Source organism: Myotis brandtii, unplaced genomic scaffold (genome assembly GCF_000412655.1).
Source record: "Myotis brandtii unplaced genomic scaffold, ASM41265v1 scaffold278, whole genome shotgun sequence".
NCBI classification, from domain to species: domain Eukaryota; kingdom Metazoa; phylum Chordata; class Mammalia; order Chiroptera; family Vespertilionidae; genus Myotis; species Myotis brandtii.
In genome coordinates, this window is record NW_005360594.1 from 894,918 (window position 1) to 908,578 (window position 13,661).

Genomic DNA, 13,661 nt, shown 5'->3' on the forward strand with positions numbered 1-13,661 from the left:
GGCTTTGCCTTTCTTTGTGTCTGTGTCTAGGAGTGACCGTGCAAGCCCTTTCCACAGTTCCCGTCATGTTTAGCTACTGGGTGAGTATGAAACTTCAAACCATCTTCTTGGTGGGCAAAGGGTTATGTCTGGCAAGTTGGTAGATGACTCACACCTGACATTGCCCCAACTCCCGTTTCTCCCCTATAGAGATCAGTGGTGTCCCTCAGCTTCTCACACTGCAGTGTGCTCTTCTGGGCCTGTCTTCTTAGTCCTGTCCTTGTTCTAGACCCGTGGTCAGCAAACCGCGGCTCGCGAGCCACATGTGGCTCTTTGGCCCCTTAAGTGTGGCTCTTTCACAAAATATCACATGAGGGCGTGCATGCACAGTGCGATTGAAACTTCGTGGCCCATGCGCAGAAGTTGGTATTTTGTGGAAGAGCCGCACTCAAGGGGCCAAAGAACTGCATGTGGTTCGTGAGCCATGGTTTGCCGAGCCGCAGTTTGCCGACCACTGCAGACCCACAGGGTCCAGTACAGTCGCCAACAGTTGCACATCACTATGTGACTCACATTGTATTTTCACTGCACGCACAGTTCTAGACCCAACCTAAATTTCCATCAGAACTTACCTGTCTGATGACTCATCCCCTCAGTGCCTTACTCAGTATTCAACAAGAGAGTGTATTCTGAAGTGATGATGAGTTTGAGGTGGGAACAATAATAATGGCCTATATGTTGCCTCTCCCACGGAAATGTACAATTCAAAATGGGATTCCTGGAGTTGGCCGCTTTTCCCCAAGTGATTAAGTGTCAAGTGCTGAAGTTTCAGGCATGATTGCGAGCTTGTGGAAGGACACCTTTGTACACAGCTGGGGGTGCACCGGCGCCTGCTCACACGTGCAAATATTCACTCCTGTTGTGGTTTAAGCAGCAATGGCAATACTACCTGCTCACACATACTTCCCCACCGGGGCTCATAATTCCAGTGCTAGTGGTTCAGTCTTTATCTGTTTCTGTGATTAGATTCATGATTTAAATAGGTTTAAATTTATGACTTCAATATGTCTACATTTATCAGACTGGGTATCATTCTGACTACACAACTGGGATTGCAGGAGAACACCAAATTCCTGGCAGTGGGGTGAGAGGATGTTGAAAGAAAAGAATGAAGAAGGAAGAGTTAGGGGAACAGAAAGCAAACTTCATCTGCATCAGCATTTTGCTAGGGTAACTGTGAGTGTCACTGCCTATGGAGGGACAGGGAGGGGGAAAAGCAGGGACAGGAGAGGTGTAGAACATCCTGATGTCACACAACGAGGCATGACCAGGAGAGGCCCTGGTGACGTTAGGCACACCAGGCCCAGCCTCCTGTGTGGGGGTAGAGGAGGTACCTAGATGTGCAGCCTGCGGGCTCCTGTCTGCAGGGGTGGGGATGCCAGGCCCGGTAACTGTGTCCGTCCCTTCAGATTATAGCCTCACAATTTGTAATTAACCATCAACACTAGCAGTTGTCTTTGCATTTGCAATGCCTGGCTTCTGGGTTTTCTGCAGCAAGTGCCTGTCCCAGCCTGTGCCTCAGCTTTCTGTGAGGAAAGCCAGTGAGAATGACAGGTGATTTCGCCTGGGGAGGTGTTGTTTGGAGGAAAGAGCTAAAGAAGGAGGTTCTGAATGATGTTGTGTTCCCTCATCTGTCTCCACCAGGCCAAACCTCAAGACACGTTAGACCTGTGCCAGTTTTTAAACAACGACTTAGCTGCCACTGTAGCGAGGCACCCCAGGAGGTTCGTGGGCCTGGGGTCGTTGCCCATGCAGGCCCCGGAGCTGGCCGTCAAGGAGATGGAGCGCTGTGTGAAGGAGCTGGGCTTCCCGGGGGTCCAGATCGGCTCCCACGTCAACACGTGGGACCTGAATGCGCAGGAACTCTTCCCTGTCTACGCAGTGAGTGTGTGGCGGGACCAGGCACCACGCTGGGCGCTGGGGCTGGGCACTGGCTGGGTGCTGGGGCTAGGCACTGTGCTGGGCGCTGGCGGGAAGAAGATAAATGCACCACTTCACTGGGAGCGGGAGAGAGAGATGCTGCTGACATGCTAGGAGGAAACGTGGGAAGAGCTCCCACAAGGAGTGGCCATTCCACTGGGAGAGGGGCGAGTGGAAATGCACCCTGAGTTAGCTGAGTGAAATCTCTGTTCTTTCTATCACCCATGCTCTCCTTTTAATCTTTGATTTAGAAGCCAAAACGTTACCCTTATCATAGCCACTGTGCAAAGAACTGTGTTAATGACATACCAAACAATATTTATTTTTGCTTTGGGGAAAAAAAAATCATTATTTTTCAAATTATCCTATATAATATCCATGCTCTCCTTTTAATCTTTCATTTGGAAGCCAAAATGTTACCCTTATCACAGCCACTTTACAAAGAACTGTGTTAATGACATACCAGACAATATTTATTTTCGCTTTGGGGAAAAAAAATCATTATTTTTCAAATTATCCTATATAATAAAGAGGTAATATGCAAATTAACCCTCACGCCTTCACAAGATGGCTGCCTACAACCAGGCCAGCAGGGGGGTTAGTGAGGGACGACCAAACGACTGAATAAGCAGGCTGTGTGGGGCGACCAGGCTGGCAGGGGGGCAGTTGGGGGCAACTAGGCTGACAGGGGGGCAGTGAGGGGCAACTAGGCCAGCAGGGAGGGGCAGTTGGGGGTGACCAGGACGGCAGGGGAGGGCAGTTGGGGGTGACCAGGCCGGCAGGGGAGGGCAGTTGGGGGCGACTGGGCCGGCAGCGGAACAGTTAGGCATCAATCAGGCTGGCAGGGGAGTGGTTAGGTGGTGATCAGGCTGGCAGGCAGGTGAGCGGTTGGGAGCCATGTGGGATCGTACCTAAACCAGCAGTCGGACATCCCTCAAGGGGTCCCAGATTGGAGAGGGTGTAGGCTGGGCTGAGCCCCAACCCCTGCACAAATTTCATGCACCAGGCCTCTAGTATAACAAATTTTGAAGAAATTGTGGGAAATAAAGGAAAGTGTAAAAAGGAAAACATTCCATAGTCCAAAGTAATCCATAATTCCACCACCCAAAGATAAGTAACTACTGCTATAGTATATTTCATTTGTTTTTTTACATATATCTATATTCTATTATATGCGTGACTTCATATCCTAATTGAGAATTTCCACCCTAAATGAAAAGTCTCTTAATGCATGATTTTTAAATAACTGCATAATATTCCAATATATGCATATGTTTTGATTTATTTAATCATTCCTCAATTAAGATACTCTGTAAGCCATATATTTTGAAAATCTTCCTCTGCCTTCTGTTTCTGCAACTGAACCTGCTTTCCTTACACCAGAATTCAAGATGCATGATTCTATATTCAGCTGCATTTCAGAATGTTTACTTCCCTCCTAGAATTAGGATAGTATTGTTTCCTATTATTTTCCTTGTAAATATAAAATCTTTCATAATGAATTAAATAGATATTGGTGAACTCACCAGGCCCTATACTCACTGATCATTTATTCTTTTATTATCTAATGAGCTCTGACTACATGGGGGGGAAATTCCCATTTTTGTACCTATGGACCGGTTGGGAGATGCCTGTTAAATTGCCTCCTGGTGACCTGAAGGCTTTAATGTTCCTCTAAATATTGAGCTCCCTGAAGAGTATTGGCTGCAGTGGCTGAGCTGAAGCAGTAAATGTTTTCTAGAAACTTTAATGAGCTTTGAAAGAGGATTTATTTATCTGTGTATCCAAGTTGTTTCAGCACAGTGTGAGCAAACCTTCAGCTGCAAGTCATTTTATTATTCACTAGAGGCCCAGTGCACGAGATTCATACACTGGGGGGGAAGGAGGGTCCCCTCAGTCCGGCCTGCGCCATCTCGCAGTCTGGGATCCCTCAGGGGATGTATGCCTGCCAGCTTAGGCCCAATTCCCCTGGAAATCAGGCCTAAGCTGTCAGTCAGAATCCCTCTCGCAGTCCAGGGCTCTCGCAGTCCGGGACCCCTTGCTCCTTACCACCCGCCTGCAGTGGAGGCAGGAGGGGCTCCTGCCACCACCTCTGCACTCTCCAGCCATGAGCCCAGCTTCTGGCTGAGCAGTGCTCCCCCTGTGGGAGCACACTGACCACCACGGGGCAGCTCCTACATTGAGTGTCTGCCCCATAGTGGTCAGTGCACGATATAGTGACCAGTCGTTCCACAGTTGGGTCAATTTGCATATTATGCTTTTATTATATAGGATTGGAATTGGGCTCAGAAAGCAGCAGCAGCAGCCTGTTGGGTGTAGTATTTCCATTTGTGTGACTAGCTTGACCCATCCATCATTCTAACGAGGCTGTTTGGGGGCTTGCAGTCCCTGAGGGGGTTCAGGAGAGCCCCCTGGCCCAGCTGACTTACCATGTCCTGGGGTTGACAGCACCTTTGTTTGGTTGGCAGGACTTGCCAGTCTCACTACTCTGTAACTTGCGTGGGTAACATGAGCTGAAACAAATAAGAGGGGTTTCCATGAGCCAAGTTGGCTGTGTTATGTCAAGGCCAGCCTGGAGCTCCAGAGTGTCTAACTGTCCACCTTAGTTCCTAGACCTTCCTTCTTAGGGAGTGACCCAACAATACACTTTCGGCACTGTTTTCAGGCACTAAAATGATTTTGTGATGAGTATGAGGCAGACAGAATAGTATGGGCAGGCTACCTGCCTCTTTCACTTACCAGCCACAAGACCTGAGAAAGTTACTTAGCTTCTGTCTGCCGTAGCTCTATTCTCTATAAGATGGGAATAACACAAGTGCTCATTTTATAAAGAATAAAACTAGTTAATAATTGTAAAATTCTTATGATAGCTTTGGCACATGGTAAGTTCTTCATTAATGTGAGTTACAATTTTGGGAGTATAAGTGACTTCTGATTGTGTTCTCTACAATACTTCACATACAAAAGGTGACCAAAAATATTTGTTAATTTGAATTGAATAGAAACGAACCATCGTAGGCCATAGAATCAACTTTTGTACTAATGAGGAGTCAAATCCCACTGAGATATCATGGTCATGTGTCTTTGTCAAGCCCAAACTACCCAAGAAGCTGGTATTCTCTTTCCAGCCTGCATCCATTATCAGGTATATATCAAAAGGTTTCTATCTCTTCTCCCCAGAACCTGTTGAATTAGAAGTCCTTTCTCCAATCTACCCCTTGCCTGCCACATCCAGAATCCCATGTTGTCCAAGAATTGCTTCTCCATTTTTAAAAAATGTTTCTGTACAGAAGTCCCATTGTATCAAACTAGTGAGTCCACATATTAATATGTAAGGGGAGGATGAGTCACTCTGGCACCCCAATATATTTGGAAATGTGCTAAGAAAAATATGTTTTGAACCTTGCTAAGCACTAATACTCAATGTCTGCTGAGGGGACTTTTTAAAATGAAACATTTTGCTGAATAAAGGTCATTCCATCCAGATGGTATTTTCATTTCCCAGAAGGCCCTGGAACAAGTTTGCTCATGACCTTCATCACAGCACAGGCCTGATGGAGGCATTGAGATCTCTTCCTTTCTTTAAAGTGATTTCATTCACACCAGGCTGTTTAGGGACTCTGCTGAGCTCCTGGGGCTTTGTGAAAGCCTGCAGACCCCAGAAATTCCCACCCTCTATCAGGCTCTGAGTGACCAGAGGCTTGGGTCAGGCCAGCCTGCCCCAGCCCAGTCCTGAACCCCTGACTCTCCGCCCATCACTTCCTCACTCTCCACATCCTCAGTTTCCAAGTGGAGGAAAGGAGGGAACACTTCAGTCCTGACTCCAAAGATAGAACGTGAGCAGTCCTTCCAAAAGAGTAGACCAAGGAGGAACCAGCAGGGGAAATTTCCCCGGTATTTGAGGTACAAGAGCAGTCCTTAAGCATTTTGCTCTCAGCCAAAACATGTGAGTGATGGATGTTTCCTGTGACTTGTTTTGCCAAACAATATATTAATTCATCAACTTCGATGGTAAATCCACACACACACACACCCTCATTAAATCTAAGTGTCCTTTTTATTTTCCAAGCAGGAGCACAGTTTATCAATGACTCTTTTATAAAGATAAGGAAACAATTTCAAAAATATTTTGGTTTGTGTATTCAGATCAATATAGACCTAGGGAAAAGCAATTTCCCTAAAATAGCACCCTGTATCTGCTGGCTCCCCCAATAACCCTCTCTCGTTCCTTCTCTGAAGGCAGCTGAGAAGCTGAACTGTTCCCTATTTGTGCACCCCTGGGACATGCAGATGGATGGACGGATGGCCAAATACTGGCTCCCTTGGCTCGTAGGTTTGTGTCAGCTTGGGGGTCTAGAAAAGAGGATCTAACTTTTGTATTTTTTCCCCAATTATCTGTGAAACACTATTATGTCAAAGAGAGAAAGTGTAATTTATTAACAGGATTGTGCATTATTGAGCTCTTACTCAGATTATTGCTAAATATATTATCTCATTTAATTTTAATCATATTCACACAAAACCCTAAGAGGCTGACATTATAATAACCATTTCATGGATGGAGAAACTGAATCTCAGAGGGGTTAGGAAGCTTGTCCAAGTCACACAGTTAATAAGTGAACATGGAATTTACACAGATCAGTCTGACTCCAAAACCACCTCATGACACAGACTCCCCAAAAGGCTCCAAAGATAAGTAACCTTGCCTGTCTAACCGGTTTTTTAGAAGCCAATAGTAGCATCATCTCTTTCAAATGAGAACCCTGGAATTAGGAGGGGAAGGTCACCTTACACCGCCCAAGGATCAGAGGCCCTCAATTATGGGTGACCCAGACTTTCAGTTTCCCTGTTACCTTATCTCTCTTCTGCTCTTTTCCTCCTCAATTCATTCATGGTTTCAGACGAGGGACAGGGATAGGGGAGAGGCCGCCATTTAGCCTGTCCACTCTCTCATTAGCATCCTGACAAGAAAAAGAAATGAAGACAGGTTAGAATCCTGGGGCCCCGTGGGGAGAGTGCAGCTTATCTACACACCCAAGGAGTGGTCCCCGCAGAGCAGGGCTGGGTTTGCTTTGGGAGGCCATTACCCATTCTCTCCTCAGCCTCGTTGATACAAGTAATAGTGAAGTATCCACCATAAAGCACTAAATGGAGCAGTATATTGAAAGTAAAACTGAATTTCAGTTCCAGCTCGTCTAGATTTCTGTGTAACCCGTGGCAAGTCATTTCACCTCCTGACACCCCAGCTCCTCGTCTGTCAAGTGAGAGAGCTGGCTTGGATTCTCCTTCTACTCTGATATTTTATGCCCCTGGCATTGCTTTTGGAGACCCGTGTATTTAGTAAGGCAGCTTCCTATCTACTCCCAACCAAATTTTGAGCAGGAATTAGTAGAAAGAGATCACTTAAGAAGCCCCAGTGCTTTCAGGCTTCAAAGAAAGTCTCATTCCAATTCACACAGCACTTTGACAAGTCCCACAAGCTTATATACATGGCAACTTCCCACATGAAAAACAGAGGGGAGAACAAAGGGCCACTTCATCATTCATTTATGCAGTGCATATGCATTGACCTCCTGCAGCATGCCAGGCCCTATGCTAGGCACCAAGGATACAGACGTGGACAAAACCTCTGCCTTAGCACATATGCATTGATCTCCTGCAGCATGCCAGGCACCAAGGATACAGACGTGGACAAAACCTCTGCCTTCCTGGAGTCTATGTTCTGGTTGGAGGGAAAAGACAATAAACAGGCACACAGATCATAAACAAACAGGCTATGAGTAATTTCAGAATTCTATTCTGATGCAAAGGTGGTCGTTAGTGATTGGAGGATTCCCAGCAGGGGTGGGCCATACCCCAATTTACACTGCAAACATTCTGCTTTGGCTCCTGTATGGAGACCGGATTGTGGAGTTATGGTTCAAGTGATGAATGGAAAGCAGAATCATAGGACCCAAAGGAAGTGATGCTGTTCATCTCCTGCCTTCGCGAAGCTCTGCCCACTTCAGATGGACATTAGTCTATCATGCTTCCAGAATTCCCAAGAGGCCAGGGGTATCTCTGTCCTCAGAGCAATGGGGCAGAATGAGCATCCACTAAAGCCCCATTGGGCAGCCAGAGAAGCAGGCTTCCCCAGAAGGTGCCAGGCTCAGCTGTGGAGCCTCCAGAGATTCCTTAATCACAGTCTGAAAAGCAGGCATCTGAAATGAAACCCAGACTGAGTCCAAGGAAGTAAAGACACCAGGCATTAAATAGCCACTTCTAGGAGCTTGAAATAATTCACTTTAATCCAGTTCTTTTCTTTTCTTTTTTATTGGGGGGGGGGGGAGGGGGGAGAACCACCAATTGTTGTTCCATTTATTTATGCATTCATTGGTTGATGCTTGTATGTGCCCTGACCAGGGATCAAACCCACAATGAAGATGATGCTTTGACCAACTGAGCTACCTGGCCAGGGCTTAATCCAGTTATTTTCAACCTCAGCTCTAAGAAGCAGCAAAAATTTGGGAGGAACAATAATATGAGTCAATATTTATTGAGCACTTAAGTGGCAAGAATTAACAATTATCACCCCCACCCATTTACGGATGAGGAAATTGAGGACAGGGAGGCAATTAATATTTTTGAGCATCTCTAATGTGAAGTTCTGGCCAAGAACCTTCCTGACATCATCATTTTGAAGGCTCCACAGCAGCCTTGCAAGATGGGCAATACTGTCCACATCTCACAGGTGAAGCGCAGGCTCGGGGCTTTAAATACCTTGTCAAAGGCTGGAAAGCAAAAATGGGAGGAGTTCGGGTTCAGCCCAGACTCACTGTACTGTCTTGCCCCACTGCATCCAAAACTGAAGCTGGGGGAATCAGGACAAAAAACAGGTCCTCTGGCTCCTTGGCTATTCTAGCCATTAGGTGACTCTACCTGCAAGTGGCAAATAGGAAGCATCAGATGGTTCTGCTCACCAAGGCAATCGCCTGTATATAAGCAAGCCATGCTAGGGCGCAGGGACTGACAATTACAGCAAGCCGCCGTTCCCACCGTGAGCATCACTGAACTTCGTGCTAGAGGGGACAAGCCCTGTACCTTGTGACTGTTTCCTCTTTCAGGAATGCCAGCAGAGACCACCACAGCCATTTGCTCCATGATCATGGGTGGAGTGTTCGAGAAGTTTCCTAAACTGAAAGTGTGTTTTGCACATGGAGGTAAGACCCCATCTGTTTTGGTCAGCTCAGCTGCCATAACAAAATACCACCGACTAGGTGGCAGAAACAACAGAAATTAATGTGTTCACGGTTCTAGAGTTCCAAGACCAAGGTGCTGGCAGGGTTGGTTTCCAGTGAGACCCCTCTTCCTGGACTGTAGAAGGCCACCTTCTCACTGTGTTCTCACATGGCCTTTACTCTGTGCATGCACAGAGAGGGAGGGAAAAGGAGGGAGGAAGGGAGGGAGGGAGGGAGGGAGGGGAAAGGAGGGAGAGAGGGGAAAAGGAGGGAGGGAGATCATTCTGCTGTCTCTTCCTCTTCTTATGAGGACACCAGTCCTATCAGATTAGGGTCCTACTTTATAACCTCATTTAGCATGAATTAGCTCCTTTAAGGCCCTATCTCCTAATACAGTCACATTGGGGGTTAGGGTTTCAACATATGAATTTTGGAGGGACACAATTCAGTCCCTAACATCCTTCCAGTAATCATTCTAGTCATAAAGTATATGATGGTTCAAGGGACCAAATTCCATTTTTGCAGACAAGTTTAGTTTGATTGGCACAGTTTTTGCTTTATTTTGTTTTGATTTGTTTTGATTTAAATCTCTGTCAGACTACAAGCTGTCCAGTTTGCAATAATCCCTACCATTCACTATTGTTTAAAATAGACTTATTTTATTCATTTACACTTCCTGCTTGGTCTCTGTAAGTAATTGAGTTTGTGACTCTTGGACACACAGACACACACAATCAAACTCCTCGTGCTGCTCTCTAATTTTTTTTCCTTCTCACCAGCATATAGCGACATCTTCCAGGTCAATAAGTACAGAGCTTCATCATTTTTTGATCGTTGCAAACATAGCAATACATTTTTAGATATTATAATTATTATTTAGATATTCCCTAACTGATAGGTTGCCTCAGTATTTTGCTCATGTGACCACACCGCATTTGAAAACTTTGACCACATATCTTTACACACTTGTCTTCTCTCTTTAGGATAAATTCCTCAAATCTGCATTTCTAGATGAGTTCCTGTGGGTTCTTCTGGGTCATCTCTCAACATTTGGAACCCAGTAGGTCCTTTGTTAACCAGCTGGGCTATAGTAACATTTCTTTGCATACAACATGAGGATTAAAAGGAATCCTTTTCAGCTCTGGCCAGCTGGTTGGAGCGTTGTCCCATACACCAAAAGGTCATGGGTTTGATTCCGAGTCAGGACACAGGCCCAAGTTGCAGGTTCAATCCCCGTTGGGAGGCAACCAGTTGATGTTTCCCTCTCACATCTATGTTTCTCTCTCTATCTTCCTTCTCTCTCCCTACCTCTCTCTCTAAAATCAATAGAAAGGAATCCCTTTCAATCGAAGCAAGCCCTCAGTAATGGGTTTTACTTGCAGGTGGAGCCTTCCCCTTTACAGTAGGAAGAATCTCCCATGGATTCAGTGTGCGCCCAGATCTGTGTGCCCAGGACAATCCAATCAACCCAAGGAAGTACCTTGGTTCCTTTTACACAGACTCCCTGGTTCACGATCCCCTGGCCCTCAAGCTGTTAACAGATGTCATGGGAAAGGTAAGCTGGGTCTACAATCTGGATGGCTTCTAGAGAGCAGAGTGCAGGATCAGCAACCAATTACTTGCTATCTCTCAAAAAAAGGGGGGATGGAAGAAAAGGCAACTGAAGAAAGAACAGGGACAGTGAAATTTGGGATTAGGCTTGTTTGCACAGGGGGTGCTATGCAAATCATCCTTCACCAGAGAGTATGCATCTCCAGGGAACCATTGTGTATGCCAGGGAAATCCCAGATAATCCACATGTCCAGGAATTCCCCAGATCAGCTCCTCTTTTTTAGGGTCATCTCTGTACCCATTCAAAATGACACATCATGATATAGTACGCAGAAGAGAACCAACAGTTTTGAAGTCAAATTGCCCTGGGTTAAGATCATGGCTCTCCCTCTTACTGAGAGGGTAAATTGTGAGCCTAACTGTCCTCACTCACTCAGTAAAGAAAACTGGAACATTAAAGAGGGGGAAATGGACCACCTGAAATTTCTTCCTGAAACAGCATGGCCTACATTTTGAAAAGGATTCTCTCATTTGGAAAAAGACCAGCACAGTAGTACTTTAAATCTCACAAGAAAAACATCTTTCCTCCCTTATAACCTGCTAGCTGCTCTCTCTGTTGGCAGCATCTCCACCCTTAAGTATTCTTTGAAAATGCTAACTTGGCAAATTATGACAATTTTAGAGCAAAGACCAGTCTGATTAGTGAAAAGTCTGAAATAGTTTTTCAATTCTGCTGTATTACTGACAGATATCTGTGGGAGGTTTCCAGATTTTCCCAAGGAAATCAAATATTTGGGGTTTTCTAAAAGAACATGGACATACTTAAAGATTTGCAACATGGTACTTGGCTGTAGAGGAGACGCAAAGGCAAGCATTTAAATCTTGTTTAGCAGAAAAAGAGGCCCATCTGAAAGGTGCAAGTAGTGTTCTCTCTCCAGCATGGAGACTTCATCTCGCTGTGGGGCTGACTGACTCTCTGCTGGAGAAACTGGCTAGAACATAAACGTTACACATTCCGGTTTGGTAATAAATTATGTGCTGAGATGTGTTTCTGAGCCTTCGAGCTTTTGTGTTGTCCCTGGCAAAATGGATGCTTAGCAGCTCGTTGTGACTGTGAATTATTTTTGGTTTGGACAGAGGGGTTAGGGGCAGGTGTGCACACAGGAAACTGCAAAGAGGAGACGCTGAGAGACTGTGAGCTCTAGCCTTTGAGCAACAGAGGAGGGGGAATGGGATATGGGGTGGAATTTGGGAAAGGGTCATTTCTACTTCCTCCCATCAAGCCTAGTACCCCCTGGTTTTCTTGGAAATGGCAAAACCAGGGGAAAACACCCTTGGCAAATACAGCACTGACCTTATGAGGGATACCACCCACAGTGAGGCATACTCTCAGCATGAGGGATACTTCAAACAGCATTCAGGGTGATATGTATTGGCCAGGGGTCAGAGCAGAAGTGGAAGAACATGGCAAAAGCCTTTGGATAGATGAGGTAGTGAGCACATGGGAATCCCTCTTAGGGACCCACAGAAAAACTCAGAGGGCACTTTGCAAAGTTAGAGAGCTTACATTCAAATTGTGAAGATTGGAGCCATTATAATTTGGGCATTCAAAACAAATATGACCTCGTTTTATATGGCCTCACAGTGTAGTGAACCAGGACATGTAAGCAGTATCTATAGTGATAAAAGGGTAATATGCTAATTAGACCTGATGTCCTTCCGGACATCCTTCTGGACAACCTTCCGGACGAAGCTCGGGCTGCTAGGGAAGCACGGTCCCGGGTGCCAGACAGAAGCCGCTGGCAGCCAGGGGAAGGAAGGCCTACTCTTGCATGATCCCGAGTGCCAGACAGAAGCCGCTGGCAGCCAGGGGAAAGAAGGCCTACTCTTGCTTGAATTTCATGCATCGGGCCTCTAGTATATTAATAATTTAGGATTCTCTTTAAAAGACGAATGCTTCCTCATTCTAGTTATATTCACATGAGCAAATCCCTCAAAAACAATCCCTAAACCAAAATGGCTGAGGAAAGTTCTAGCATGGCGGCTGGGCTAGAAAGCCACTGTCCAGATTAGATTGAGAGGACTAATGCTGGGAGGGAGGCCTCCAGGCCAGGGAAAAGGAACTGATGGGATATTTGATGTGTTTGAGAAGTTGAAACAATGATTGCCAGTCATGCAACAGATCTGTTGATGCATTAAGGACAAACAAATAGTACATGCACAGAAAATTAAGCAAATGAAAGAAAAGGAAATAACTCCAAGAAAACAAACATCCATATCACAGCAGATAACCATTGTACATTGCTTAATCAGCAGTGAACAATACTTACAGTCATAATAGTGTAAGTACCAAGTACTGGTTTAACTAAAAATTGTAATTCTATCAGGAAAATGGAGAAAAAAAGTTGAGTAAGAAAGAAAATCTCAATGATTATAATGGGAAGTCAGTACTCTAGAGCAAGCATGTCAAACTCATGGCCCATGGGTGGCATGTGGCCCACAATGAATATTTTTGCGGCCCAGCCAATATAATGGTATGTAAGAAAGAAATGTTTTAATAAAAATGTCATAGCTTAATTTTTACAATATCCTGTTATACATAATTATTAATAACGAACTACAACGTTTGCTAATGACTGATTACTATAATTGTGTTGCATTCATTTGCCTTATGTGCCTTACATGCAGGCACACCATTTCTCTATACTAATATTAGCAGCGAATATTTTAGCAGCTGATTGCCACAACATTAGTATTGGACTGACTTGTTTGATGTGCACAACAGGAAATATTTCACTTTCAGAGAACAAGAAAAATAGGTTTATTTGCGTTACCCTTATTAATTTGTGCAGTTATTCAGTGTCTGGTGAGTTAATGTTCAAGAAAAAATATTAATTTTTATTAAAATGTTCTATTATTTTATGTTAACGATTA

At 45.1% G+C, this 13,661-nt stretch overlaps 1 protein-coding gene across 4 annotated transcripts in view; it reads left to right on the forward strand.

The window, feature by feature from the left end:
• ACMSD (aminocarboxymuconate semialdehyde decarboxylase) overlaps positions 1 to 13,661 on the forward strand; it is a 49,671-nt gene that overhangs the window by 17,297 nt on the left and 18,713 nt on the right. For 3 of the 4 annotated variants that reach the window (XM_005868858.2, XM_005868857.2, XM_005868856.2), the window contains 5 exons: positions 31 to 80; positions 1,684 to 1,920; positions 6,199 to 6,292; positions 9,063 to 9,158; positions 10,559 to 10,731. In XM_005868858.2, coding sequence (XP_005868920.1) covers positions 31 to 80; positions 1,684 to 1,920; positions 6,199 to 6,292; positions 9,063 to 9,158; positions 10,559 to 10,731 — 650 coding nt within the window. The remainder of the gene's footprint in view (positions 1 to 30; positions 81 to 1,683; positions 1,921 to 6,198; positions 6,293 to 9,062; positions 9,159 to 10,558; positions 10,732 to 13,661) is intronic. The other variant, XM_014541769.1, reaches the window with a different exon arrangement.